General features: G+C 42.9%; 1 protein-coding gene across 1 annotated transcript in view; it reads left to right on the top strand.

The window, feature by feature from the left end:
- btaf1 (BTAF1 RNA polymerase II, B-TFIID transcription factor-associated) overlaps positions 1-25604 on the top strand; it is a 66961-nt gene that overhangs the window by 39932 nt on the left and 1425 nt on the right. Inside the window, exons 27-37 of the mRNA XM_045695625.1 lie at positions 2695-2847; positions 8474-8595; positions 17557-17724; positions 17859-17936; positions 18024-18153; positions 18534-18675; positions 21385-21515; positions 23345-23467; positions 23637-23789; positions 24612-24820; positions 25273-25432. Coding sequence (XP_045551581.1) covers positions 2695-2847; positions 8474-8595; positions 17557-17724; positions 17859-17936; positions 18024-18153; positions 18534-18675; positions 21385-21515; positions 23345-23467; positions 23637-23789; positions 24612-24820; positions 25273-25432 — 1569 coding nt within the window. The remainder of the gene's footprint in view (positions 1-2694; positions 2848-8473; positions 8596-17556; positions 17725-17858; positions 17937-18023; positions 18154-18533; positions 18676-21384; positions 21516-23344; positions 23468-23636; positions 23790-24611; positions 24821-25272; positions 25433-25604) is intronic.

Below are 25604 nucleotides of genomic sequence, written 5' to 3'. Positions count from 1 at the left end.
AATCTGAGGTGCAGTTAATTGTTGATTTCTGAGGCTGGTAACTAATGAACTTATCCTCTGCAGCAGAGGTAACGCTGGGTATTCCTTTCCTGTGGTGGTCCTCATGAGAGCCAGTTTCGTCATAGTGCTTGATGGTTTTTGTGACTACTTGAAGAAACTTTCAAAGTTCTTGTAATTTTCCAGATTGACTGAATTTAAGTCCATCTTTACTTTAAGACATTATTTGAGCTGTGCTTGGCATAATATGGACTTGGTCTTTCACCAAATAGGGCTATCTTCTTTATACCACCCCTACCTTTTCACAACACAACTAATTGGCTCAAACGCATTAAGGAAAAATTCCACAAATCTACTTTTAAAGGCACACCTGTTAATTAAAATTATTTCCAGGTGACAATCTCATGAAGCTGGTTGAGAGAATGCCAAGAGGGTGCAAAGCTGTCAAAGAAAGGCAAATGGTGGCTACTTTGAAGAATCTCAAATATAAAATATATTTAGATTTAACACTTCTTTTGGGGGGAGGGGAATACTACATGATTCCATGTGTGTTATTTCATGGTTTTTATGTCTTAACTGTTATTCTACAATGTAGAAAGAGTAAAAATAAAGAAACCCTTTAAGTAGGTGTGTCAACTTTTGACTGGTACTGTAAGTCGGTTGTCATTGTAAAGAAGAACATTCTTAAACGGCTTGCCTAGTTAAATAAACAATTCAGACCCTTTACGCCGTACTTTGTTGAAGCACCTTTTGGCAGTGACTACAGCCTCGAGTCTTCTTGGGTATGACACTACAAGCTTGGCACACCTGCATTTGGGGACTTTTCCCGAAGCCACTCCCACGTTGTCTTGGCTGTGTCCTTAGGGACATTGTCCTGTTGGAAGGTGAACCTTCGCCCCAGTGAGGTCCTGAGCACTGTGGAACAGGTTTTCATTAAGGATCTCTCTGTACTTTGCTCTGTTCATTTTTCCCTCGATCCTGACTAGTCTCCCAGTCCTTGCTGCTGAAAAACATCCCCACAGCATGATGGTTGCCACTACGGTGCTTCATCGCATGGATGGTGCCAGGTTTCTTCCAGATCTGACACTTGGCATTTAGGCCAAAGAGTTCAATCTTGGTTTCATCAGACCAGAGAATCTTTATTCTCATGGTCTGAGAGTCCTTGCCTTTTGGAAAACTCCAAGCGGGCTGTTCCTTTTACCGAGGCGTGGCTTCCGTCTGGCCACTCTACCATAAAGGCCTGATTTGTGGAGTGCTGCAGAGGTGGTTGTCCTTCTGGAAGGTTCTCCCATCTCCACAGAGGAACTCCGGAGCTCTGTCAGTGACCATCGGGTTCTTAGTGACTTCCCTGACTAAGGCCCTTCTCCCCTGATTGCTCAGTTTGGCCAGCTCTAGGAGTCTTGGTGGTTCCAAACTTCTATTTTATGAATGATGGAGGCCACTGTTCTTGGACCTTCGATGCTGCAGAAATCCTGTCTCGGAGGTCTACAGACAATTCCTTCCACCTCACGGCTTGTTTTTTGCTCTGAGATGCACTGTCAACTGTGGGACTTTTATTTATTTTTTAAATTAAAAAAATAGACAGTTGTGTGCGTTTTTCAAATCATGTCCGGTTGAATTTACCACAGTTGGACTCCCAAGTTGTAGAAACAGCTCAAGGATGATCAATGAAAACAGGATGCACCTGAGCTCAATTTCGAGTATCCTAGCAAAGGGTCTGAATACTTAAGTAAATAAGGTATTTCTGTTAATTTTTTTAATACATTTGCTAAACATTCTAAACCTGTTCGCTTTGTCATTATGGGGTATTGAGTGTAGATTTGTGAACAAAAAGGTTTTCAGTTTAGAATATGGCTGTAACAAAATGTGGAAAAAGTCAAGGGGTCTGAATACTTTCCGAATGCACTGTATAATTTCTTAACCATGGGCAACATCGGCCTGGGAGGTTTACAGGGATATTGGTATCCACAGTACTCAACAAATTGTGTATTTTCTTTACTCAATACTTTAATTTTTATGTAAATGCACTAATTTTAAGCCTAAACTGCAGTGTTCTGTCTCGTGGAAAAATGTGTCATACTACAGGATATTCGTTTTTAAAGTTTGCTTGAACACTAAATTGTCACTACAATGCCGGCCCCTGACAGTTTGCAAACCCCTGATCTATGGTTGTTTCCTACTGCACAATTTGGTCAATTCTATTTTGCCCTGTAGAAGGCAGTATAGCTCATTGTTGTCCTATGCTGAATAGTAGGGCTATATTTTATGTGACGGTCATTTGGAGGATGTGTTCTCCTTCTGTTTTGATTGCAACTTGGACCTCCGTCAGTTCATTTGTTCAGTTCAATCGGAGATTAAGTGGGAGTAATGAATCAGGCACACTGCAGAACCGGACAACTCAATGTCATTACTTTCCATACCAAGACGTACGTTGTTGACTCTCATATGTAATATTTAGGAGGCTTGTCTTTTGCACCTGATATTATTTGTTGAGATATCTTACAGCCTTTTCGCACTATCGTGCTGAGCCAATTCGTATTGCGCTCAGATTTTATTTTCTCATTGTCCTTTCCAGCAAGGTTCCAGCAGCTATGGTAGATGCTAAACCAGGCCAGCGATGTACAGTTGAGCTTGGTTTGGCTTAGCGGTGTGAAAGAGGTTTGAGTTTTGAGTCCGATTAAATAATATTTTTTTTAGGCTGGTATCCCGGACCCTCCCACCATGTCGGACGATCTGATTCGCCAGAAGGCCAGAGAGCGTCACTTTCTGGAGCAGCTGCTTGACGGCAGGAAGCTGGAGAACTACAAGATCCCTGTGCCCATCCAGGCCGAGCTCCGCAAGTATCAGCAGGTGTGTTTGCAAATCTGTTTACACGTCTTTCTTTTTACTTGTCTGTTTATTGATCCATCTCTAACACTCATACGTTAACAATCGGAACCGCTGTTAGCCCTTGACTACATGTGCATTGTATCAAACTACTGCAAGCTAAAACTGGCGCAACTCACACATTGCTAGTTAGCCTGTCCTTGAGGAACCTGTAGGCTGCATCTTGCGTCCTACCCACTCATGCTGCACAAATTTAACACACTTGAATAATGCTGAACTTTTGAACTCTTAATTTACTGTTCAGCAAAATGATGTCCAGACAGGATACAGCACTTTACAAAGAAAGCTACCGGTAGCTTGCTAGTTAGTTTTCTGTGAATGCTGAATGTAATTTTAGCTAACTTTGCTAGCTAGCTTACAGCTGAAGCTAATGTCAGTACTCTACCCCAGACCTTTATTTGTGATATTGCAAACATAACACAAACAATATGCTGATTTCACTGGGGTAAATAACTTATCATTCCCTTGCCGAACTCCCAACATGTCAATTGGTGACAGATTTTAATGCTAATATAAAAAAATCTGCATAAAAACAATATCAAATCAAACTTTATTTGTCACATGTGCCGAATACAAAAAGTGTAGACTTTACCGTGAAATGCTTACTTACAAGCCCTTAACAAACGGTGCAGTTCAAGAAGAGTTAAGAAAATATTTACTAAGTAGACTAAAATAAAAAGTAACACAATAACAATATCGACGCTATATACAGGGGGCACCGGTACGGAGTCTGTGTGTGTGTGTGTGTGTGGGGGTACAGGTTAGTTGAGGTAATTTGTACATGTAGGTGGGGGTGAAGCATGCATAGTTAATAAACAGCGAGTAGCAGTGTACAAAAGGCAGGGGTCAATGTAAATTGTCCGGTGGCGATTTTTTAAATTAATTGTTCAGCAGTTATATGGCTTTTGGGTAGAAGCTGTTCGGAGCCTTTTGATCCTAGACTTAGCGCTTCGGTACTGCATCCTGTGCAGTAGCAGAGAAAAGTTTGAGTTGGGTGACTGGAGTATCTGACAATTTTATGGGCTTTCCTCATTCCTCTGCCTATTATATAGGTCCTGGATGGCAGGAAGCTTGGCCCCAGTGATGTACTGGGCCGTTCGCACTACCCTCTGTAGCGCCTTAAGGTCCGATGCCGAGCAGTTGCCATACCAGGCAGTGATGCTCTCAATGGTGCAGCTGTAGAACCTTTTGAGGATCTGGGTACCCATGCCAAATCTTTTCAGTCTCCTGAGGGGGAATAAGCTTTGTCGTGCCCTCTTCATGACTGTCTTGGTATGTTTGGACCATTCGGAGAGGTGGACAACAAGGAACTTAACTCTCGACCCGCTCCACTACAGCCCCGTCGATGTTAATGGGGACCTGTTCGGCCCGCCTTATCCTGTAGTCCACGATCAGCTTCTTAGTCTTGCTCACATTGAGGGAGAGGTTGTTGTCCTGGCACCACACTGCCAGGTCTCTGACCTCCTCCCTATAGGCCGTCTCATCGCTGTCGGTGATCAGGCCTACCACTGTCGTCAGCAAACTTAATGAGATGTTGGATTCGTGTTTGGCCACGCAGTCGTGGGTAAACAGGGAATACAGGAGGGGATTAAGTACACACCCCTGAGGGGCCCCAGTGTTAAGGATCAGCGTGGCAGAAGTGTTGCCTACTCTTACCACCTGGGGGCGGTCTGTCAGGAAGTCCAGGATCCAGTTGCAGAGGGAGGTGTTTAGTCCCAGAGTCCTTAGCTTAGTTATGAGCTTGGTGGGCACTATGGTGTTGAAAGCTGAGCTGTAGTCAATGAACAGCATTCTCACATAGGTGTTCCTTTTGTCCAGTTGGGAAAGGGCAGTGTGGAGTGCGATTGCATCTGTTGGGGCGGTATTCGAATTGGAGTGGGTCTAGGGTGTCCGAGAGGATGCTGTTGTGAACCATAACTAGCCTTTCAAAGCACTTCATGGCTACCGACGTGAGCGCTAAGGGGCGGTAATCATTTACGCAGGTTACCTTTGCTTCATTGGGCACAGGGACTATGGTGGTCTGCTTGAAACATGTAGGTATTACAGACTCTGTCAGGGAGAGGTTGAAAATGTCAGTGAGAGACTTGACAGTTGGTCCATACATGCTTTGAGTACACGTCTTGCTTATCCATCTGGCCCAGCGGCTTTGAATGTTGACCTGTTTAAAGGTTTTGTTCACATCGGCTACCGAGAGCATATCAGTCATCCAGAACAGCTGGTGCTCTCGTGCATGCTTCAGTGTTGCTTGCTTCGACGTGAGCATAACAGGCATTCAGCTCGTCTGCTAGGTTCGCTTCACTGGGCAGCTCGTGGCTGGGTTTCCCTTTGTAGTCCCTAATAGTTTTCAAGCCCTGCCATATCCAACGAGCGTCAGAGCCAGTGTAGAATCTAGGTCCTGTATTGACGCTTTGCTTGTTTGTCTGAGGGCATAGCGGGATGTCTTATAAGCGTCCGGATTAGTGTCCCACTCCTTGAAAGCGGCCTTTAGCTCTGATGGTGTTGCCTGTAATCTATGGCTTCTGGTTGGGATATGTAGGGACGATGTCGTCAATGCACTTATTGATGAAGCCGATGACTGAGGTGGTATACTCCTCAATGCCATTGGAGGAATCCCGGAACATATTCGTCTGTGCTAGCAAATCAGTTCTGTAGTGTATCATCTGCTTGTAAGCAGAAATCAGGAGGATAGAATTATGGTCAGATTTGCCAAATGGAGGGCTTGGTTTTGTCTCACCAGGGGTGATGGTCGGATTCACGTTTATCGTCGAAGGAATGCATGTTACACCGAGGCCTGTACTCTGGAGCGGGATCGAGGTGGAGGGTCCGTCATGGTCTGGGGCGGTGTGTCACAGCATCATCAGACTGAGCTTGTTGTCATTGCAGGCAATCAACACTGTGCGTTACAGGGAAGACATCCTCCTCCTTCATGTGGTACCCTTTCTGCAGGCTCATCCTGACATGACCCTCCAGCATGACAATGCCACCAGCCATGCTGCTCGTTTTGTGCGTCATTTCCTGCAAGACAGGAATGTCAGTGTTCTGCTATGACCAACAAAGAGCCCAGATCTCATACCATTGAGCACGTGTGGGACCTGTTGGATCGGAGGGTGAGGGCTAGGGCCATTCCCCTCCAGAAATGTCCAGGAACTTGCAGGTACCTTGGTGGAAGAGTGGGGTAACATCTCACAGCAAGAACTGGCAAATCTGGTGCAGTCCATGAGGAGGAGCTGCACTGCAGTACTTAATGCAGCTGGTGGCCACACCAGATACTGACTGACTTTTGATTTTGACACATTATTTTGACACATTATTCCATTTCTGTTAGTCACATGTCTGTGGACCTTGTTCAGTTTAGGTCTCAGTTGTTTAATCTTATGTTCATACAAATATTTTCACATGTTAAGTTTGCTGAAAATAAATGCAGTTGACAGTGAGGACGTTTCTTTTTTGCTGAGTTTATATATAGATATCGATAGATTAGATTTTTTTATATGTATTCAGACCCTTTACTCAGTACTTTTGTTGACGCACCTTTGGCAGCGATGACAGCCTGGAGTCTTCTTGGGTATGACGCTACAAGCTTGGCACACTTGTATTTGGAGTTTCTCCCATTTATCTCTGAAGATCCTTGCAAGGTCTGTCAAGTTGTATGGGGAGCTGGCTGCACAGCTATTTTCAGGTCTCTCCAGATGTGTGATCGGGTTCAAGTCCGGGCTCTGGCTGGGCCACTCAAGGACATTGAGACTTGTCCCAAAGCCACTCATGTGTTGTCTTGGCTGTGTACTTAGGGTCGTTGTCCTTTTGGAACGTGAACCTTTGCACCGGTCTGAGGTCCTTAGCGCTCTGGAGCAGGTTCTCATCAAGGGTCTCTCTGTACTTTGCTCTGTTCATCTTTCCCTTGATCCTGACTAGTCTCCCAATCCCTGCCACTGGAAAAACATCCCCACAGCATGATACTGCCACCACCATGCTTCACTGTAGGGGTGGAATTGGCCAGGTGATGAGCGGTACCTGGTTTCCTCCAGATGTGATGCTTGCCTTTCAGGTTCAAGAGATCTATCTTGGTTTCATCAGACCAGAGAATCCTGTTTCTTAGGTTCCGAGAGTCCTCTAGGTTCCTTTTGGCAAACTCCCAAGCAGGCTGTCAAGTGCCTTTTTTTACTGAGAAGTGTCTTCTGTCTCGCCACTCTGCCATAAAGGCCTGATTGGTGGCGTGCTGCAGAGATGGTTGTCCTTCTGGAAGGTTCTCCCATCTCCACAGAGGAACCTCGGAGCTCTGTCAGTGACCATCGGGTTCTTGGTCACCCGCCCTGACCAAGGCCCTTCTCCCCCGATTGGTCAGTTTGGCTGGGCAGCCAGCTCTAGGAATAGTCTTGATGGTTCCAAACTTCTTCCATTTAAGAATGATGAAGGCCACTGTCCTTGAACCTTCAATGCTGCAGAAATCTTTTGGTACCCTTCCCCAGATCTGTGCCTCAACACAATCCGGTTTTGGAGATCTACAGGCAATTCCTTCGACCTCCTGGGTTTGTTTTTGCTCCAACATGCACTGTCAACTGTGGGACGTTTTTATATATATGGGTGTGTGTGCCTTTCCAAATCATATCCAATCAATTGAATTTACCACAGGTGGACTCCAATCAGTTGTAGAACATCTCAAGGATGATCAATGAAAACAGCATGCACCTGAGCTCAATTTGTAGTCTCATTGCGAAGGGTCTGAATACTTATGTAAATCAGGTATTTTTTTATTTTATTTAATATCTGCTAAACTTTCTTTCTCGCTATGTCATTATGGAGTGTTATGTGGATATCATTTATTTTTTTTTAATCCGTTTTAGATTAAGGCTGTAACGTAACAATTTGGAAAAGTTCAAGTGGTCTGAATACTTCCCGAAGGCACTAATTATTTTGGATGAACGTGTGAAGGTAACCTGGATGTATTTGCAATTCGTTTTGGCTTATTTTGTGCACAGTAAAAAATCATGGTAAATGTTATCTATTCAGCACTTTCCACTTCATTTTTAGTGTCATTGTTTTTTGCAAAGCTCTACAAAAAGGGATTGCTTTTAAATGCTGCAGGGAGGTCGGCTGCTGCTGACAAATTACTTTTGGACAGAACAAATAAATGGTAGAATTGATGGGTTTGTGTACTCTGCTGGTATCCTGCTGAGCCCAACATCCATCTCTCTAGTGTAATGGAACCCTGCAGATTTTTTGAATAAAACCTTGGCTGGTCAACAAAGGATAGGATTACGCTCGGCTTTTATACCCCAGCATAAACTCGTCTAGACTGGTGCTGAATAAGCATGCCACTGTGACATTCAGAGTGTTTGATTAGTTGTTTGGGATACAAAGTGATTTGTAGATCAGTGATTTGTGCAGTCCGACTTCTATGTAGTCCATCTCATACACTCAATATAAGCACGGTAAAGATGTTTGCGTGAATCCTTTGACTCACAAACGCAGAGCAACAGCTCATTGCATCCCATGGTTGTCTGCTCTGTCATAGCTAGTATGTAAAATGTGATTGACAATGTTATTAAAATTAGTTGTTGATCGACAGTTTCAATAACTTTGATCTCTCCAGGACGGAGTGAACTGGCTGTCCTTCCTGAACAAGTACAAGCTCCACGGTATTCTCTGTGATGACATGGGCCTGGGCAAGACCCTGCAGTCCATCTGCATCCTGGCTGGGGACCACTACCTCAGGTACTGAACTGCATGACCACACACTAGTTACCTTCTAAGCCGACTGTATTGCAGTTGTCCTGCATTTATCAACAAATGGTTGCATGTCATCAACTGCGCAGTTGGTCATCAGATTGCTATGTCAGAATGTGGTAATGTGATATGCAGAGACAACAGTCTATGACTTGGTTGACTGGAGTCTCTGACAATTTTATGGGCTTTCCTCATTCCTCTGCCTATTATATGGATGGCAGGAAGCTTGGCCATACTGGGCCGTACGCACTACCTTCTAGCGCCTTGCTCGGAATCTGACCGTAGTCTCCATACCAGGCGGTGATGCAACCGGTCAGGATGCTCTTAAAACCTGTTGGGGATAGGGGGCAGTATTTGCACGGCCGGATAAAAAACGTACCCGATTTAATCTGGTTACTACTCCTGCCCAGTAACTAGAATATGCATATAATTGTTTGATTTGGATAGAAAACACCCTAAAGTTTCTAAAACAGTTTGAATGGTGTCTGTGAGTTGAACAGAACTCATTTGGCAGGCCAAAACCTGAGAAGATTCCAAACAGGAAGCGCCCTCTCTGACCATTTCTTGGTCTTCTTGATCATCTCTATCCAAAACAGGGGATCTCTGCTGTAACGTGACATTTTCTAACGCTCCCATAGGCTCTCAGAAGGCGCCAGAACGTTGAATGATGACTTTGCAGGCCATGGCTGAAAAACAGTAGCGCATTTGGTAAGTGGTCGATCTGAGAACAATGAGACTGGTGCGCGCGTGCACGAGACGACTCCATGTTTACATTTTCAGTCTTTGAACGAAAACAACGACTCCCGGTCTGAATATCGCTTTTTTACGAGAAAAATCGCATAAAAATTGATTTTAAACAGCGTTTGACATGCTTCGAAGTACGGTAATGGAATATTTTGAAATTGTCACGAAACGCGCCGGGCGCGTCACCCTTCTTTACCCTTCGGATAGTGTCTTGAACGCACGAACAAAACGCCGCTATTTTGATATAACTATGGATTATTTGGAACCAAACCAATATTTGTTATTGAAGTAGAAGTCCTGGGAGTGCATTCTGACGAAGAACAGCAAAGGTAATCCAATTTCTTATAGTAAATCTGAGTTTGGTGAGTACCAAACTTGGTGGGTGTCAAAATAGCCCCGCCATCACAGGCTAGCTATCTACTCAGAATATTGCAAAATGTGCTTTCACCGAAAAGCTATTTTAAAATCGGACACCGCGATTGCATAAAGGAGTTCTGTATCTATAATTCTTAAAATAATTATGTTTTTTGTGAACATTTATCGTGAGTAATTTAGTAAATTCACTGGAAGTGTTCGGTGGGAATGCTAGTCACATGCTAATGTAAAAAGCTGGTTTTTGATATAAATATGAACTTGATTGAACAAAACATGCATGTTTTGTATAACATAATGTCCTAGGGTTGTCATCTGATGAAGATCATCAAAGGTTAGTGCTGCATTTAGCTGTGGTTTGGGTTTATGTGACATTATATGCTAGCTTGAAAAATGGGTGTCTGATTATTTCTGGCTGGGTACTCTGCTGACATAATCTAATGTTTTGCTTTCGTTGTAAAGCCTTTTTGAAATCGGACAGTGTGGTTAGATTAACGAGAGTCTTGTCTTTAAAATGGTGTAAAATAGTCATATGTTTGAGAAATGCTATTACTTCAATTTCTAAGGTATTTGAATATCGCGCCACGGGATTCCACTGGCTGTTGACTAGGGTGGGACGCAAACGTCCCACCTAGCCCAGAGAGGTTAACGGTGCAGCTGTAGAACTTCTTGAGGATCTGGGGACCCATGCCAAATCTTTTCAGTCTCCTGAGGGGGAAAAGGTTTTGTCGTGCCCTCTTCACGACTGTCTTGGTGTGTTTGGACCATGATGGATCGTTGGTTATATGGACAACATGGAACTTGAAACTCTCGACCCGCTCCAGTTGTGTGTGTGAACAGGGAGTACAGGAGGGGACTCGGTACACACCCCCTGAGTGACCCCAGTGTTGAGGATCAGCGTGGCAGACATGTTGCCTACCCTTACCACCTGGGGGTAGCCCGTCAGGAAATCCAGGATCCAGTAGCAGAGGGAGGTGTTTTAGTCCCAGGGCTCTTACCTTAGTGATGAGCTTCATAGTCACCATGGTGTTGAGTGCTGAGCTGTAGTCCAATGAACAGCATTCTCACATAGTTATTCCTTTTGTCCAGGTGGGAAAGGGCAGTGTGGAGTGCGATTGCATCATCTGTGGAGCTGTTGAGGTGGTATGCAAATTGTAGTAGGTCTAGGATATCCGGAAGGATGCTGTTGTGAGCCATTACCAGCCTTTCAAAGCAATTCATGGCTACCGACGTGAGTGCTAAGGGGTGGTGATCATTTTGACAGGTTACCTTCGCTTCATTGGGCACAGGGACTATGGTGGTCTGCTTGAAACATGTAGGTATTACAGACTCGGTCAGGGAGAGGTTGGAAATGTCAGTGTAGAAACTTGACAGTTGGTCCACGCATGCTTTGAGTACACGTCCTGGTAATCCGTCTGGCCCAGCGGCTTTGTGAATGTTGACCTGTTTATAGGTCTTGCTCACATTGGCTACCAACTTATCACACAGTCATCCAGAACAGCTGGTGCTTCAGTGTTGCTTGCTTCGACGTGAGCATAAAAGGCATTTGGCTCGTCTGGTAGGCTCACGTCACTGGGCAGCTCTTGGCTGGGTTTCCCTTTGTAGTTCCTAATAGTTTTCAACCCCTGCCAAATTTGAGTGTTAGAGTGTAGTAGGATTCAGTCTTAATTCTGTATTGACGCTTTGCCTGTTTGCTGGTTCGTCGCATAGTGGGATTTCTTATAAGTGTCCGGATTAGTGTCTCACTCCTTGAAAGCGGCAGCTCTAGCCTTTAGCTCGATGCGGATGTTGCTTGTAATCTATGGCTTCTGGTTGGGATATGTACTTACGGTCATTGTTGGGACGATGTCGTCGACGCACTTATTGATGAAACCTGACTGAGGTGGTATACTCCTCAATGCCATTGGATGAATCCCAGAACATATTCCAGTCTGTGCTAGCAAAACAGTCCTGTAGCATCCGCGTCATCTGACCACTTCCGTATTGAAGCTCAGTTGGTTAGGAGCATGTAAAATGTCAGCCATCCTCTTCGGCTCCATTAACCCCTTTTTTTTAAGGCAAGCTTAAACAGTTTCCTGTCAAGTCACAAGTTGCATGAACTCGCCCTGTGTGCAATAATGGTGTTTAACGTGATATTTGAATGACTACATCTCTGTACCCTGTGCACACACTTATCTGTCAGTCGACCAGTGAATTTCAAACCGTTTCAACCACACAGACCAGGGAGATTTTCCAATGCCTTGCAAAGAAGGGTACCTGTTGGTAGATCGGTAAATAAAAAAAACTGACATTGAATATCCCTTTGAGCATGGCACAATTATTAATTACTCTTTGGATGGTGTATCAATACACCCAGTCACTACAAAGATACAGGCGTCCTATTTAGGATATATCAAGAATAGTCTGATGGGTGACAATATTAGCGTATCACTTGTGACTATATTATCACTTGTGAATGATGCCCAGCTTGTGTGTAGTAAGGCAAGAAACAGCGCATGCCATTTTGGGACCTTTTTCAAATCCTATACACATACCTCATGTAGCCTAGCCCGTAGGACTACATGTTTCGATAAGGCTTGTATCATAACTAAAGTGGCCAAATAACTTAAAATGTAAGCACATTACACCGGTTGTAAAGTGTATTAGACTTTGGGGAAGAATTTTCACCACCTTTTTTTATAATAAAGCATTACATGCATAATCGATTTTGTTGTCACTTTTGAGAATGGTGTGTTGCCTACTACTGTGTGACAAAGTACATCTGGACAGTTCTTTCAACATCTTCAATATGCGCCTCGTAATTCGATAATGATGCCCGCAGTTGCATCCCCGATATGTCTGTCTTCACTTGTAGCCTGTGAGAAGGACTCGACTACATGCTGGGCATTGGCTAATAAGACTTGAGATATGTGAGGGCGCACGCAGCCAGAAGAAGGGAATTATAATTATTCAGCACAACGGCCACTGGCCGCATAAGGGATGGATTTTTTTTTTTTTTAGGGGGCATTAGCCATGCAAAGGGCATTCCGCCTGAAAATTCGAGGCATTATAAAGTGCTTGTCAAATTGTGAATGAGAGACTGATGTTTATGCAAAAAACAAAGCAGAGCTCATGCTTTTCACCCAACTTTTTTCAAAATCCTCAGTCACATCATGCAGACTTAGAATGTAATCAAATCATACAGCCCAACGTTTGTATCACAACTAAAGTTGCATAAACAACTCCAAATGAAGCATATAGGAGGACCTGTTTCTTTGTTAACCGCTCAACACAGAATAGCTGCATGTGCGCACTCCCTCAAATAATTTGCAGAAAATATCCTGTATTTTATTCAGCGGTGTTCAATTGTATTCTTCATACTATAAAGTAATGCCATGGAATTGTGAGCAAATCTTATCTGCTAAATGAACTAGTGTAGCCCACAGCCATATGGCATAGCCAGATCAGGGCCTAACAAAAGAGAACTTAGATATGCTAGTCTGTTCTTTTGAAATAGACTACATTTTCTAAATATCATATTTCTTTAGACCTGTGTAAAATACATTGATTTATTGTGATGGTGTAGGTTCTTAAGTGTTCCAGTGGCTTGTAGGCTATGCGTGGAAGCCTGTAGATGCTAAATGTGTTTTTTAATTGTCAATTAGCGTGAGACCGGTAGTTATTTGCTGGACAAGCTCCGGCTGACAATTTCATGACCACCACAGCCCTAGTTTTCACTCAACTAATGAGGCTGAATATCACAAGCCATATTTGCATTTGAATGCTGTAGGTGGTGCGCACATGTGCAAGATCAGGAACAGGCTGCCTACCTTGCTTTGGTCAGCATGCGAAGCTGGGCCCAGCGAGCAGTTTGACGAGGCTACTGATATTGCCTTGGGTTGTTCGACATGCAAAATGACTGGTAGATTTAATGATTGTCAACACAATTATATGCAGGGCTCTAAAGTGCGACGAATTTGGTTGCATATGCAATAAAATACTTAGCAGTTTCATTTTTGGAACACTGTTACTATGAAGAAATCTCCTAGATAATAAGGGGTTTATAATTGAGGCGTTCCCTGTACCATTTGTTTCCGAGTACCCTAGAGAAACAAGTGAGTGCAACTTTGTTAGCGTCATAGTTGCACCATTGCTACACCGTAAAAGGGTTGAGTCTCAGCCCAACCAGATCAAAAGATCTGTTCCATATTACCGGTGCAACATTTTTCTTCCTATAGCGGATCACCGGGACTGCCTTTTTACATTCATAAACCATGTCGTGGGCCGTTGTAAAACTACTCGCGCGTCAACGTCGTTAAACAATTGTTTAGACTTTGTTCAGTCATGTTACCTAATTGGTTAGCTAGCGAACAACCTGGTAACTTTACCAGTATATCCACACATTTGGGGGCACAGAAAGAAAAGGGATAGATTCTAAAGGAGATCAATGATCATAGCAGTGAATAAATCACAGATCTCTTGCATGTGGTCATTACAAACCTGATGTTTTTCAAGATTGTGTACAGTTTTCAATTTAACGCATCTCAATAGGAAAACGGTGCTTTTACGCAATGTAGAAAACGAATATTCCAATGACAGGTATTCGTATCAACATTTTAACTTTTATAATAAACTAAGTGTTACATATTAGCATCTAGTGCACATGTGCTTAAAAAGTAGCTAGAATTCATATATTCTCAATGAATTTATCATTTTTACACTTACACTGATAGAAACTTATACAAACAATGACTAGATCTCAGCTGCCCAGACCTGCATGCTCACACCCCCATCATAGTGCTGGCATTGTTTGCCACTTGGCCTTGAATTGTACAAATTTAGTTTCTCAGTCACCCATGCCATTTTAATATTTTAAATAAGTAATTATATTTTTCTATTGTGTCAATGATGGGGATTAACTTCCAAGTTTTTAGTAGAATTTTTTAGGCTGGACGATTCTCTTCTGTCATCTTATCACTTCACCCCCCCCCATATGCCATGTCTTGAAATATGCAGACAGACTGATTTTTAAAAGTACATTTACATTGTAATATTTCTGACAGACAACTTTCTAGCTCGGCCCACAACTTCTAGACTTTATAGCATTCCCAAAAAGCACAGATGAGTCGTTTTTTTGTTTGTTTTACACTTACATTGCATTCGGAAAATATTCAGACCCCTTGACTTTCCTCATTTTGTTAGGTTACAGCCTCATTCTAAAATGGATTCAATTGTTTTTTCCCCCCCTCAATCTACATACAATGCCCCATAATGACAAAGCAAAAACAAGTTATTAGAAATGTTAAGTAAAAAAACTGAACACGTTTGCATATGTATTCAGACCCTTTACTCTGTACTTTTTTGACGCACCTTTGACAGTGATTACAGCCTCGCGTCTTCTTGGGTATGACTCTACAAGCTTGCACACCTGCAGATCCTCTCAAGCTCTTTCAGGTTTGATAGGGAGCATTGCTGCACAGCTATTTTCAGGTCTCTTGAGATGTTCAAGTCCAGGCTCTGGCTGGGCCACTCAAGGACATTCAGAGACTTGTCCTGATGCCACTCGTGCATTGTCTTGGCTGTATGCTTAGGGTTGTTGTCCTGTTGGAAGCCGAACATTCGCTCCAGTCGGAGGTCGAGCGCTCTGGAGCAGGTTTTTGTCAAGGATCTCTCCGTACTTTGCTCCGTTCGTCTTTCCCTCGATCCTGACTGGTCTCCCAGTCCCTACCTCTGAAAAACAGCCCCACATCATGATACTACCACCACCATACTTCACCGTAGTGATGGTGCCAGGTTTCCTCCAGATGTGATGCTTGGCATTCAGGCCAAAGAGTTCAATCTTGTTTCTCATGGTCTGAGAGTACTTTAGGTGCCCTTTGGCAAAGTCCAAGGAGGCTGTCATGTGCCTTTTTTTTACTGAGTGGCATCCTTCTGGCCACTCTACCATAAATGCCTGCTTTGGTAGAGTGCTACAGAGATGGTTGTCCTTCTGGGAGGTTCTCCCATCTCCACAGAGGAGATGTCAGTGACCATCGGGTTCTTGGTCACCTCCCTGACCAAGGCCCTTCTCCCCCGATTGGTTGGGTGGCCAGCTCTAGAAAGAGTCATGGTGGTTCCAAACTTCTTCCATTTAAGAATGGAGACCACTGTGTTCTTGGACCTTAAATGCTGCAGACAATTTTTTTATTTTTTAATTTTTTTAACTCTTCCCCAGATCTGTGCCCCGACACAATCCTGTCTCTGAGCTCTACGGACAATTCCTTCAACGTCATGGCTTGGTTTTTGCTCTGAATTTACCACAGGTGGACTCCAAGTTGTGGAAACATCTGAAGGATGATGAATGGAAACCTGAGCTCAATTTCAAGTCTCATAGCAAAGGATCTTATGAATACTTATATGAATACTTATGTAAATAAGGTATTTCTGTTTTTTATTTTTGTAAAGTAACAATGTGGAGGAAGGGGTCTGAAATTCTTTCCGAATGCACTGTAAGACATGACTCTGCTGTAGAATGTGGATTATCTGTTGTGTAATAAATTTGATACGTTAGTTTATATTGGATTAAGTCTACCTTTTTTTACTTTAATTTCATTAGGTATGCTTAAACTTTCCCTCCTTGTGCCATCAGTTCTTTTTAAGTCTTAGATAAAAAAATATAAACCATTGGAACCAAGAGATTGTTAGTTGGATATGTTCTCTGCAAGGTTTTGTGTACCTTCCCTATCATTTGAACATCCTTTTCTGACTCAAACAAGATTACCTCTAGGTTTGCTCTGAATTTCTTGATATGTAATGTTTAACTAAATCTACATTGGTCAGTCCAAAATTGTATTTTAATTTTGTCATGGAAATAAATGTATGTCCTGTTACCACACCTTAAATTGGTCAACATGGGACATTTTAATAAGTGATTTCTGAAAAGCTATCCAAGGATTGTTCCATAAGTTTGTGTTTTTAGGGAGTGTTATTGGCTTAGATTCTAGAGATAAGCATGTGCATCTTCAATATGTACCCATTGTTCCTCTTTAATGCATGTTTAACTAGATGTCGCAAGTTAAAGCCTTGGGTAGCTAGTTGATACAATTACAAGTCTGGAAGGTTAAAACCACCCTCAGACTTAGGAAGATGTCAAATGTTCCCTTTTATTCTATAAATGTTATTTGCTCTTAAAGTCCGATAAAGTATATTTTTTTTAAAGAATGTCTTTGGGATAATTGGTATTACCGAAAATAAATACAAAAACTTTGGCAGCCTTGCAATTCTAGAGGTTTATTCTACCTTTTAAGATTACATTTAATTAGAACTACTTTCATATTGAGTAATGGAATAAAGTTATTTGTTAGTTACTTAAATATTTTCTGGTGCTCTTCAATTTCATTTGGTGCTCCTGACTTAGGTTGGGAGCACCAGTGCTACCAATTACATTTTTAGTTTTATTTGGATTCCTGGTTACATGAAGTTTGACACTGAAGGAGAGGACACATCCATTTTGATAAAAGATTAACAGTATTTTTGAGGGTAGAAAGAATAATATGAGAAATAAATAATTTGATCTGGCGATTCGTAACGTTTGAATCGATTTTCTGACTGATGCATACTATATTTGGATTGGTTTGGGGTTCACAGACCGTAATTTTCTTTTATAAATGCTTAAGATACAATTACCTATCACTAAATTGTTACATCCCTACTAAATGCATATCCAGGCATTGTGAAATCGGCAGGAAACTGCAATGTAGTTGTCCTGGAACGCGCCCACAGTTTTGAGTTTCAAATGTACACCGTTGGCACATTGGAGAGGCTCCTCTGTTGTAAAAGGAGTTGTCATATTAATTGTTGTTACATTGTGTACAGGGCACAGCAGTATGCCAAAACCAAGGCGGTAGACAGCACCCCCCTGCCCTCTCTGGTGGTGTGCCCCCCCACCCTGACAGGTCACTGGGTTGACGAGGTGGGCAAGTTCTGCACCAAAGAGTACCTGAACCCACTGCACTACACGGGACCCCCTACAGAGCGAGCCCGGTAAGACCCCTGTACTGCCCGGACCCACCCAAACATACACATGATTCCACCACAGAGATGGAACACAGCGTCATTTGTTTCAATTATTCACGTTAAAATATTTAATCACTTATATTATTTTTTTTGTATTGCAGGTTACAGCATCAAGTGAAAAAGCACAATCTGGTAGTAGCCTCTTACGATGTTGTACGGAACGACATTGACTTTTTCAGGTGATTAATTTATATATAATTCTCTATCTTATTTGGAAGGCTGGATAAGTGATTTTATAAATAACATATGTTTAATTTTTGTTTTAGGAATGTAAAATTCAATTATTGTATCCTCGACGAGGGCCATGTGATCAAGAACGGGAAGACCAAGCTCTCAAAAGCCATAAAGCAGTTGGCCGCCAACTTCCGAGTTATCCTATCAGGAACGCCCATCCAGGTGGGGGCATGAAACGTTTTACATTTTAGTCAGTGAAGAATGAGCAAAGGCTTCTGCAGTGGAAATGCATCTGATTTTAAGTTGCTAACACACTTGCAGTGTGTTAGCCTAATAATTTCTCTATTCTGGCCTAATGATTCCAGTTCCTCCACTCTGTGGGGTGGTTGGATGTATTAGTTTTACATTGACAGGTGTATTAGTGGATGAAATGAAGTAAGGACTTTATGCCGAGCCTGTGACATTAATGGTAATATAGGCTAGATTGTGCTTATTGTCTACTCTACTGCAGACTTATTTTAGATGAGTTAAACCCAAGCATTCAGAGTACTTGTAAATCTTACAACTCGCTCTCTTTTTCTCCTTCTCCCACCTCTCCTCAGAATAATGTTCTGGAGCTGTGGTCGCTCTTTGACTTCCTCATGCCCGGCTTCCTGGGCACAGAACGCCAGTTTGCTGCCCGCTACGGCAAGCCCATCCTGGCCAGCCGTGATGCCAAGAGCTCATCGCGCGAGCAGGAGGCCGGTAAGATCTGATTTTGGTGTCATCAGCCCGGAGTGCCTAAAAATGAGTGCACGGAAGCTGGATCTTGTTCTTTTGGCACTTGAAATGGGTTGAGGAAATTGCAGTACTCGCTTTTCCATGGCAAAATTTAACCTGACGCGGATGACTCTTTGCTCCTTTAACCTGTTACTCTTAATTTGAAAGGTACAGCCCTGGGCCTAGATTCACAAAACCTTAAGTCTATTGTTAATTTAAAAAAATGGCAGTTAAGAAATGTATTCTTAAGAAGAAAGGTAAACAAGTTGCTATTCCTCAATGGTTCTTGAAAAATGTCTTGCGCTATTTCTTATGTTTCTCCTTAAGCAAAAAGTCAAGAACAAATGTAGTTTCTTAAATATGTTTATTGGAAATGTTTCTAATTCCAAAGATGGCTAAACCCTTGTCTTAAACTCAGGGCAGTGAGAGAATAAACTAATGAAAGTAATTGAACATTGTCTTGTTTTGTACGCTTTGTACAAAATAATAAAACGCAGAACTACAGGATGTTTCTTAACATAACTCTTTATTAACTAGCTACAACTACATGTTAGCCCATCTCCAACCACGATCAACTGAACATGACCTAACCGTCTGGGTGGTCTTAACCAATCACCGCACAGTATGATACGGCGGTAAAATGCATCCAATTATAAATCAGTATGTATTCACATATGAATATTACAAACATGTTGAATTCCCTCAAACTTCATCTGAAAGTTTCAGTATTGATTATTTTAGACCCTAGAACATGTTTTAGAACAGTAATCTCAGTATAAAATATGCTAACATGATTGCCATCGCTAGATAAATCGGTTGCCTAGCAACAAACTTCTTAAGATTAGTAAGAAGCTATTTGAGAAGTTCGTAAGAAAATCATTAAATCTTAAGATATTGCTGAGGAATTGCACTTAAGAACTATCTTATGAATTTTTTTCCCTTAATCTCTACGGGATCGGTGTGAGCTAACGTAGGCTATTGTGATTAGCACGAGGTTGTAAATTACAAAAGAAAATCCCAGGACATCTGATGGGCAGAAAGCTTAAATTCTTGGTAATCTAACTGCACTGTCCAATTTACAGTAGCTATTACAGTGAAAGAATTCCATGCTATTGTTTGAGTGCACAATTATGAACTTGAAAATGTATTAATAAGCCAGCTTAGGCACATTTGGGCAGTCTTGATACATTTTGAACACTAAGCAATGATTCATTGGATCAGTCTAAAATGTTGCACATACACTGCTGCCATCTAGTGGCCAAAATCTAAATTGCACCTGGGCTGGAATAATATTTATTGCATTTCAAAGTTTCTACAGGCAGTTAGATTTGGGTATGTCATTTTTGGCAAATTTAAAAGAAAAAAGGTTGGATCCTTAAGCGGTTTTAAGAAGCTTAAGTTTTTGTGTGTTGCGAATCTGGACTCTGGTCTTTTTCGGAAAGCAAACTCGAATCTTACTGTTGGCAATGTCATAAGAATCCCCCCCACTGCCATAGATCATGCACTATGGTTGTATTTTTAGAGTACGCATTGTAGGTCAAGTTGCCAAAAGTGCAAACATATTTACCGTAATTTCCGGACCAAAAGCCGCAACTTTTTTCCCACGCTTTGAACCTCGCGGCTTAAACAATGACGCGGCTAATATGGTTTTTCCCGCTTTCAATTTTTTTTCTCCAAAAAAACACATTCTGTGACATGCTCAGTTTTTTGGCGGCATGAAGCTTTCATTAGACCAATGAAATTGCCGAACGGGTTTAGGTCAAACAACTTTTTTGTTTACTGTTTAGATTAAATCGAGCGCTCTCAAACTTCCCATTCTGATTACGGTAGTCATTTTGTCACCCTCATCATGGCAAAGACACAGAGAAATGCATATGATGCAGCTTTCAAGTTGAAGGCGATTGATCTGGCTGTTGGAAAAGGAAATAGAGCTGCTGCACGGGAGCTTGGTCTTAATGAGTCTGATAAGACGTTGGAAACAGCAGCGTGAGGAATTGACTCGGTGCAAAAAGACAACTAAAGCTTACTGCTAATTATGATTTATTTTTGTTACAAGCCGTGTTTCGTTAAAGCCTGTGTGAAGTTCATTTGTTTCAATGTACCGGTAGGCACCTGCGGCTTATAGACGTGCGGCTTATTTATGTTCAAAATAATACATTTTTTTTAAATTCAGTGGGTGCGGCTTATATTCAGGTGCGCTCAATAGTCCGGAAATTACGGTAGTGTGCATGGAAAAGGGTACATCCTGATGGTCATTGTAAAGCAATTAATTTCCTTCTCCATCCACATTACCTTGTATGCATCCTCCACATGTGCTGTCGATCTAGTAGTGTTCCTATAGGCATTTGTTTAGAACGACACCATCAGGCAAAAGATCAGACTTTTTTCCCCCCCTTCATTAAAATATTTTTCGAACAGTAATTGGTGACATATGTCATGTCCAACAAACCTAGACTTTCAATCTGCTTCGTTTTTGTTTCCTTGCCACAATACTTCAGTGTATTGCGATACTGGTATTGTCACAACCCTATTTGGCACTAAACTGAAGAAACGGCGAGGTACTATCTGTACTTAAGAAACCCTTGTTGGTTTCCGTAGCATACGGTGTGCCTTAATAAACATGACCCTGAAGAAACTGACACTCTCACACTGACACTGGTGTTAGTATCTTGTAATGACAATGTTCCCCTTCAGGGGTGCTGGCCATGGAGGCGCTGCATCGCCAAGTTCTGCCCTTCCTCTTGAGGAGGATGAAAAAGGACGTGCTGCAGGACCTGCCCCCCAAGATCATCCAGGACTACTACTGCAACCTCAGCCCTCTACAGGTACACCACATGGAGGACCCACCTTGAAACACTTACAACGCCATGTACAGTACCAGTTAAAAGTTTGGACATACCTACTCATTCAGGGGTTTTTCTTTATTTTACTATTTTCTACATTATAGAATAATAGTGAAGATGACATAACTATGAAATAACACATATGGAATCATGTAGTAACCAAAAGTCTTAAACAAATGATTCTTCAAAGTAGCTAGCTACCCTTAGCCTTGAATGACAGCTTTGCACACTCTTGGCATTCTCTCAACCAGCTTCACCTGGAATGCTTTTCCGACAGTCTTGAAGGAGTTCCCACATATGCTAAGTACTTGTTGGCTGCTTTACTTTGCGGTCCAACTCATCAACCCAATTGAGATGGTTTGGGATGTCGAGTGATTGTGGAGGCCAGGTCATCTGATGCAGCACTCATCACTCTCCAGCTTGGTCAAATAGCCCTTACACAGCCTGGAGGTGTGTGTTGGGTCATTGTTCTGTTGAAAAACAAATGATAGTCCCACTAAGCGCAAACCAGATGTGATGGCGTATCGCTGCAGAATGCTATGACATCCATGCTGTTTAAGTGTGCCTTGAATTCTAAATAAATCACTGACAGTGTCACCAGCAAAGCACCCCCCCCCCATCCATGCTTTATGGTGGGAACCACACATGCGGAGATCATCCGTTCACCCACACTGCGTCTCACAAAGACACGACGGTTGGAATCAACAATCTCCAATTTGGACTCATCAACCCAAACAACAGATTTCCACCTGTCTAATGCCCATTGCTCGTGTTTCTTGGCCCAAGCAAGTTTTCTTATTATTGGTGTCCTTTAGAGCAATTCAACCATGAAGGCCTGATTCACGCAGTCTCTGAACAGTTGATGTTGAGATGTCTGTTACTTAAACTCTGAAGCATTTATTTGGGCTGCAATCTGAGGTGCAGTCAATTGCCGATTTTCTGAGACTGGCATCTCTAATGAACTTATCTTCTGCAGCAGAGGTAACGGTCTTCATTTCCTGTGGTGGTCCTCATGACAGCCAGTTTTATTGTAGCACTTGATGGTTTTTGCGACTGCACTTGAAGAAACTTTCAAAGTACTTGACATTTTCTAGATTGACTGACCTTCATGTCTTAAAGTAATGGACTGTTTCTCTTTGCTCATTTGAGCTGTTCTTGCCATAATATGGACTCAGCCCTTTTTGGTAAAAGACCATCTTCTGTATACCAGCCCTACCTTGTCCCAACACAACTGATTCTTTAAGGAAAGAAATTACACAAATTAACTTTTAACAAGGCACACCTGTTAATTAAAAGGCATTCCAGGTGACTACCTCATGAAACTGGTTGAGAGAATGCCAGGAGTGCAAAGCTCAGGGCAAAGGGTGGCAACTTTGAAGAATCTCAAATATAAAATATATTTTGGTTACTCCATATGTTTTTTTCATAGTTTTGATGTCTTCACAATGTAGAAAATAGTCAAAATAAAGAAAAACCCAACTTTTGACTGGTACTATAGATACCGTCTTCATTTGGAGAGAAGAGCATTCACTTGTGTATTTTCCACTTTCTAGTCACCATAGAAGCTGAGGCTGCTACAAATCGTAATGTTTCAATCCATTAAATGAAAGCCGTGTGTGTGTGTGTATAGCTTGTTGTATACATACAATCTGTGTGCGTGTTTGATATTGACTACATTGCAGACGGACTGTGTAGAATCACTGATCTACAAATCACAGTTCATCCCAAATAACTACTCATTAAGTTATTTTTAGATTGGCAATTCTGTGCCTGCCATTGCTCAAACATTCTGTCCCCGTGTCTGTCTGCAGGTTCAGCTGTATGAGGACTTTGCCAAGTCCCGGGCCAAGGTTGGTGTGGAGGACACCATCTCTACAGTCTCCACCCAGGAGGAGGAGAAGCCTAAGCTGAAGGCCACGGGCCACGTGTTCCAGGTACACACACATTATGTGACTGCCTTTGTAGTTTTTGGATTGTCCCTGACCATGAAAGGGGACTTTTTCTCCACTGAGCTTCTCACATGTGAATGTGACCTGCATTGAAATGTTAAGTCTGCGTATACCATACTTGCCATTTATGTTATTAATGTCCTCTTCCCTCCAGGCTCTGCAGTACTTGAGGAAGCTGTGTAACCACCCAGGCCTGGTACTGCTGCCACAGCACCCTGAGTACAAGCGCATCACAGACCAGCTGGCAGCACAACACTCCAGCCTTCGAGACATCCAGCATTCGCCTAAACTCTCAGCCCTCAAACAGGTACCACTCTTCCCCTATACCTTACCTCTGGGTACCACTAATTCCCCATTCCTTACACCAGTGTTTCTTAATCCTGGTCCTGGCATCCAAAGGGGTGCACAGGCTAGTTTTTTCCTCAGCACTAGGCGCTTGATGATGAGTTGATCATTTTGAATCAGCTGTGTGGTACTTGGGCAAAAACCAAAACCTTGGGGTTCCAAGGACCAGGATTAAGAAACACTGCACTACACTAAAGGCGTCTGCATGCGTCCCAGCTGAAACAGTTTGTGTATTTTAGGACGTTTTGGTCTTCAGCAAGGGTTTTTCTTTGGTTTGTGCCAAAAATATTTTCTCGGGGCAACCTGAAGTCTACTCCCCTTCCTCTGTGATTGGTCAACATTAGGGATTTTTCAATGACGAATTAGATTTGAGTTTGCTTAATTCGGACTATTTTGAGGAATAGTATACTGGCTATGGCGTCTCAAAATGGACAAACGGTACTATTTTTTTCTCGTTTTTAAGCGGCGGTCTTAAGGGAGTATGCGAGCACACTTGTTTTTGCCGAGTTCTGCTTGTTTAGGCGCCAGTCGAACTGAAGCATGCTGACACCTTTAACCCAATCTAGCCCCGTACCACTCCTACCCCCTCTCAGCCTTCACAGGTACCATTATATCACTATTCCCCCCCCCAATCTCCTCTGCTTCAGAAGTGGCAGTGATGGTGAGGTGCAGATGTCGGTCTATCACCTACACTCAACTCCATACTTAACACCTACAGATCAAAACACTGAGTGAGTAAGTTGTAATACTGAGCTTTCCCCCCCCCCCCTCTTTCCTCCTCCAGTTGTTGTTGGACTGTGGTCTGGGCAGCAGCGGCTCAGCGGAGGGCACAGAGGCGGTGGTTGCCCAACACAGAGTGCTGATCTTCTGTCAGCTGAAAAGCATGCTGGACATCGTGGAGCACGACCTGCTCAAGCCCCAGCTGCCCACAGTCACCTACCTGCGACTTGATGGCAGCGTGCAGGCGAGCCTGCGCCACTCCATCGTCTCCAGGTAATACATGAGGAGCATGGTCTTTGGGCGACACAAATGGTGTTGGTGTCAAGCAGGGAATAATGGAATACTTTGATTAGTAGTGTTGCCAGCATTTTTTTTTTTTATATCAAATTATTTTAAACTCCCATCTCCTTCCATGTGATTTATTGTTTTTATGACCGGACACCTTAGAAGTAGTTTAAGAGACCAGTATTGGGCACAGATGGAAGGCAGAGCCGAGGCTCGAACCCACGTCGCCAAGGGTGTCCGTAGTCAGGAGCTTAGATTGCTTCACCAGACTCCGGCACAGTCCGTGCCTTTGCTGTAACGTCACCCATTGTCTAACTCCACAAATTTGATCTGATTTTAAAGGCACTGTCCTCCTCTCAGCCTCCATCTCACGTGCTCTTGCCCTCGTCCCCTCATTCTCCCTCTCGCTATCTCCTGTGCTCTGTCACGCTCGCTTTCAGGTTCAACAATGACCCCTCCATTGACGTGCTGCTGCTCACCACCCACGTGGGCGGTCTGGGTCTGAACCTGACTGGCGCTGACACGGTGGTGTTTGTGGAACACGACTGGAACCCTATGAGAGACCTACAGGCCATGGACCGCGCACACAGGATAGGACAGGTAATCCCTCTTCACACTACTGAGTCAAGCCGAGCTGGCCTGGTTAATCACCCACCATAGTTGCTGGAACCGTGCTAGAAAGGACAACGACAAAGAAAATATCCAGGCCCAACACAGTGCGGTTTGGGTCAGCCCTATAGTGTAAATTAGGCAATGGTGTGTTGGAGGGGGA

The sequence above is a fragment of the Salmo salar genome, chromosome ssa01 (assembly GCF_905237065.1).
Source record: "Salmo salar chromosome ssa01, Ssal_v3.1, whole genome shotgun sequence".
NCBI lineage: Eukaryota > Metazoa > Chordata > Actinopteri > Salmoniformes > Salmonidae > Salmo > Salmo salar.
The sequence above is the reverse complement of the archived record's forward strand: the minus strand, read 5'-3'. Positions and strand labels throughout refer to the sequence as shown.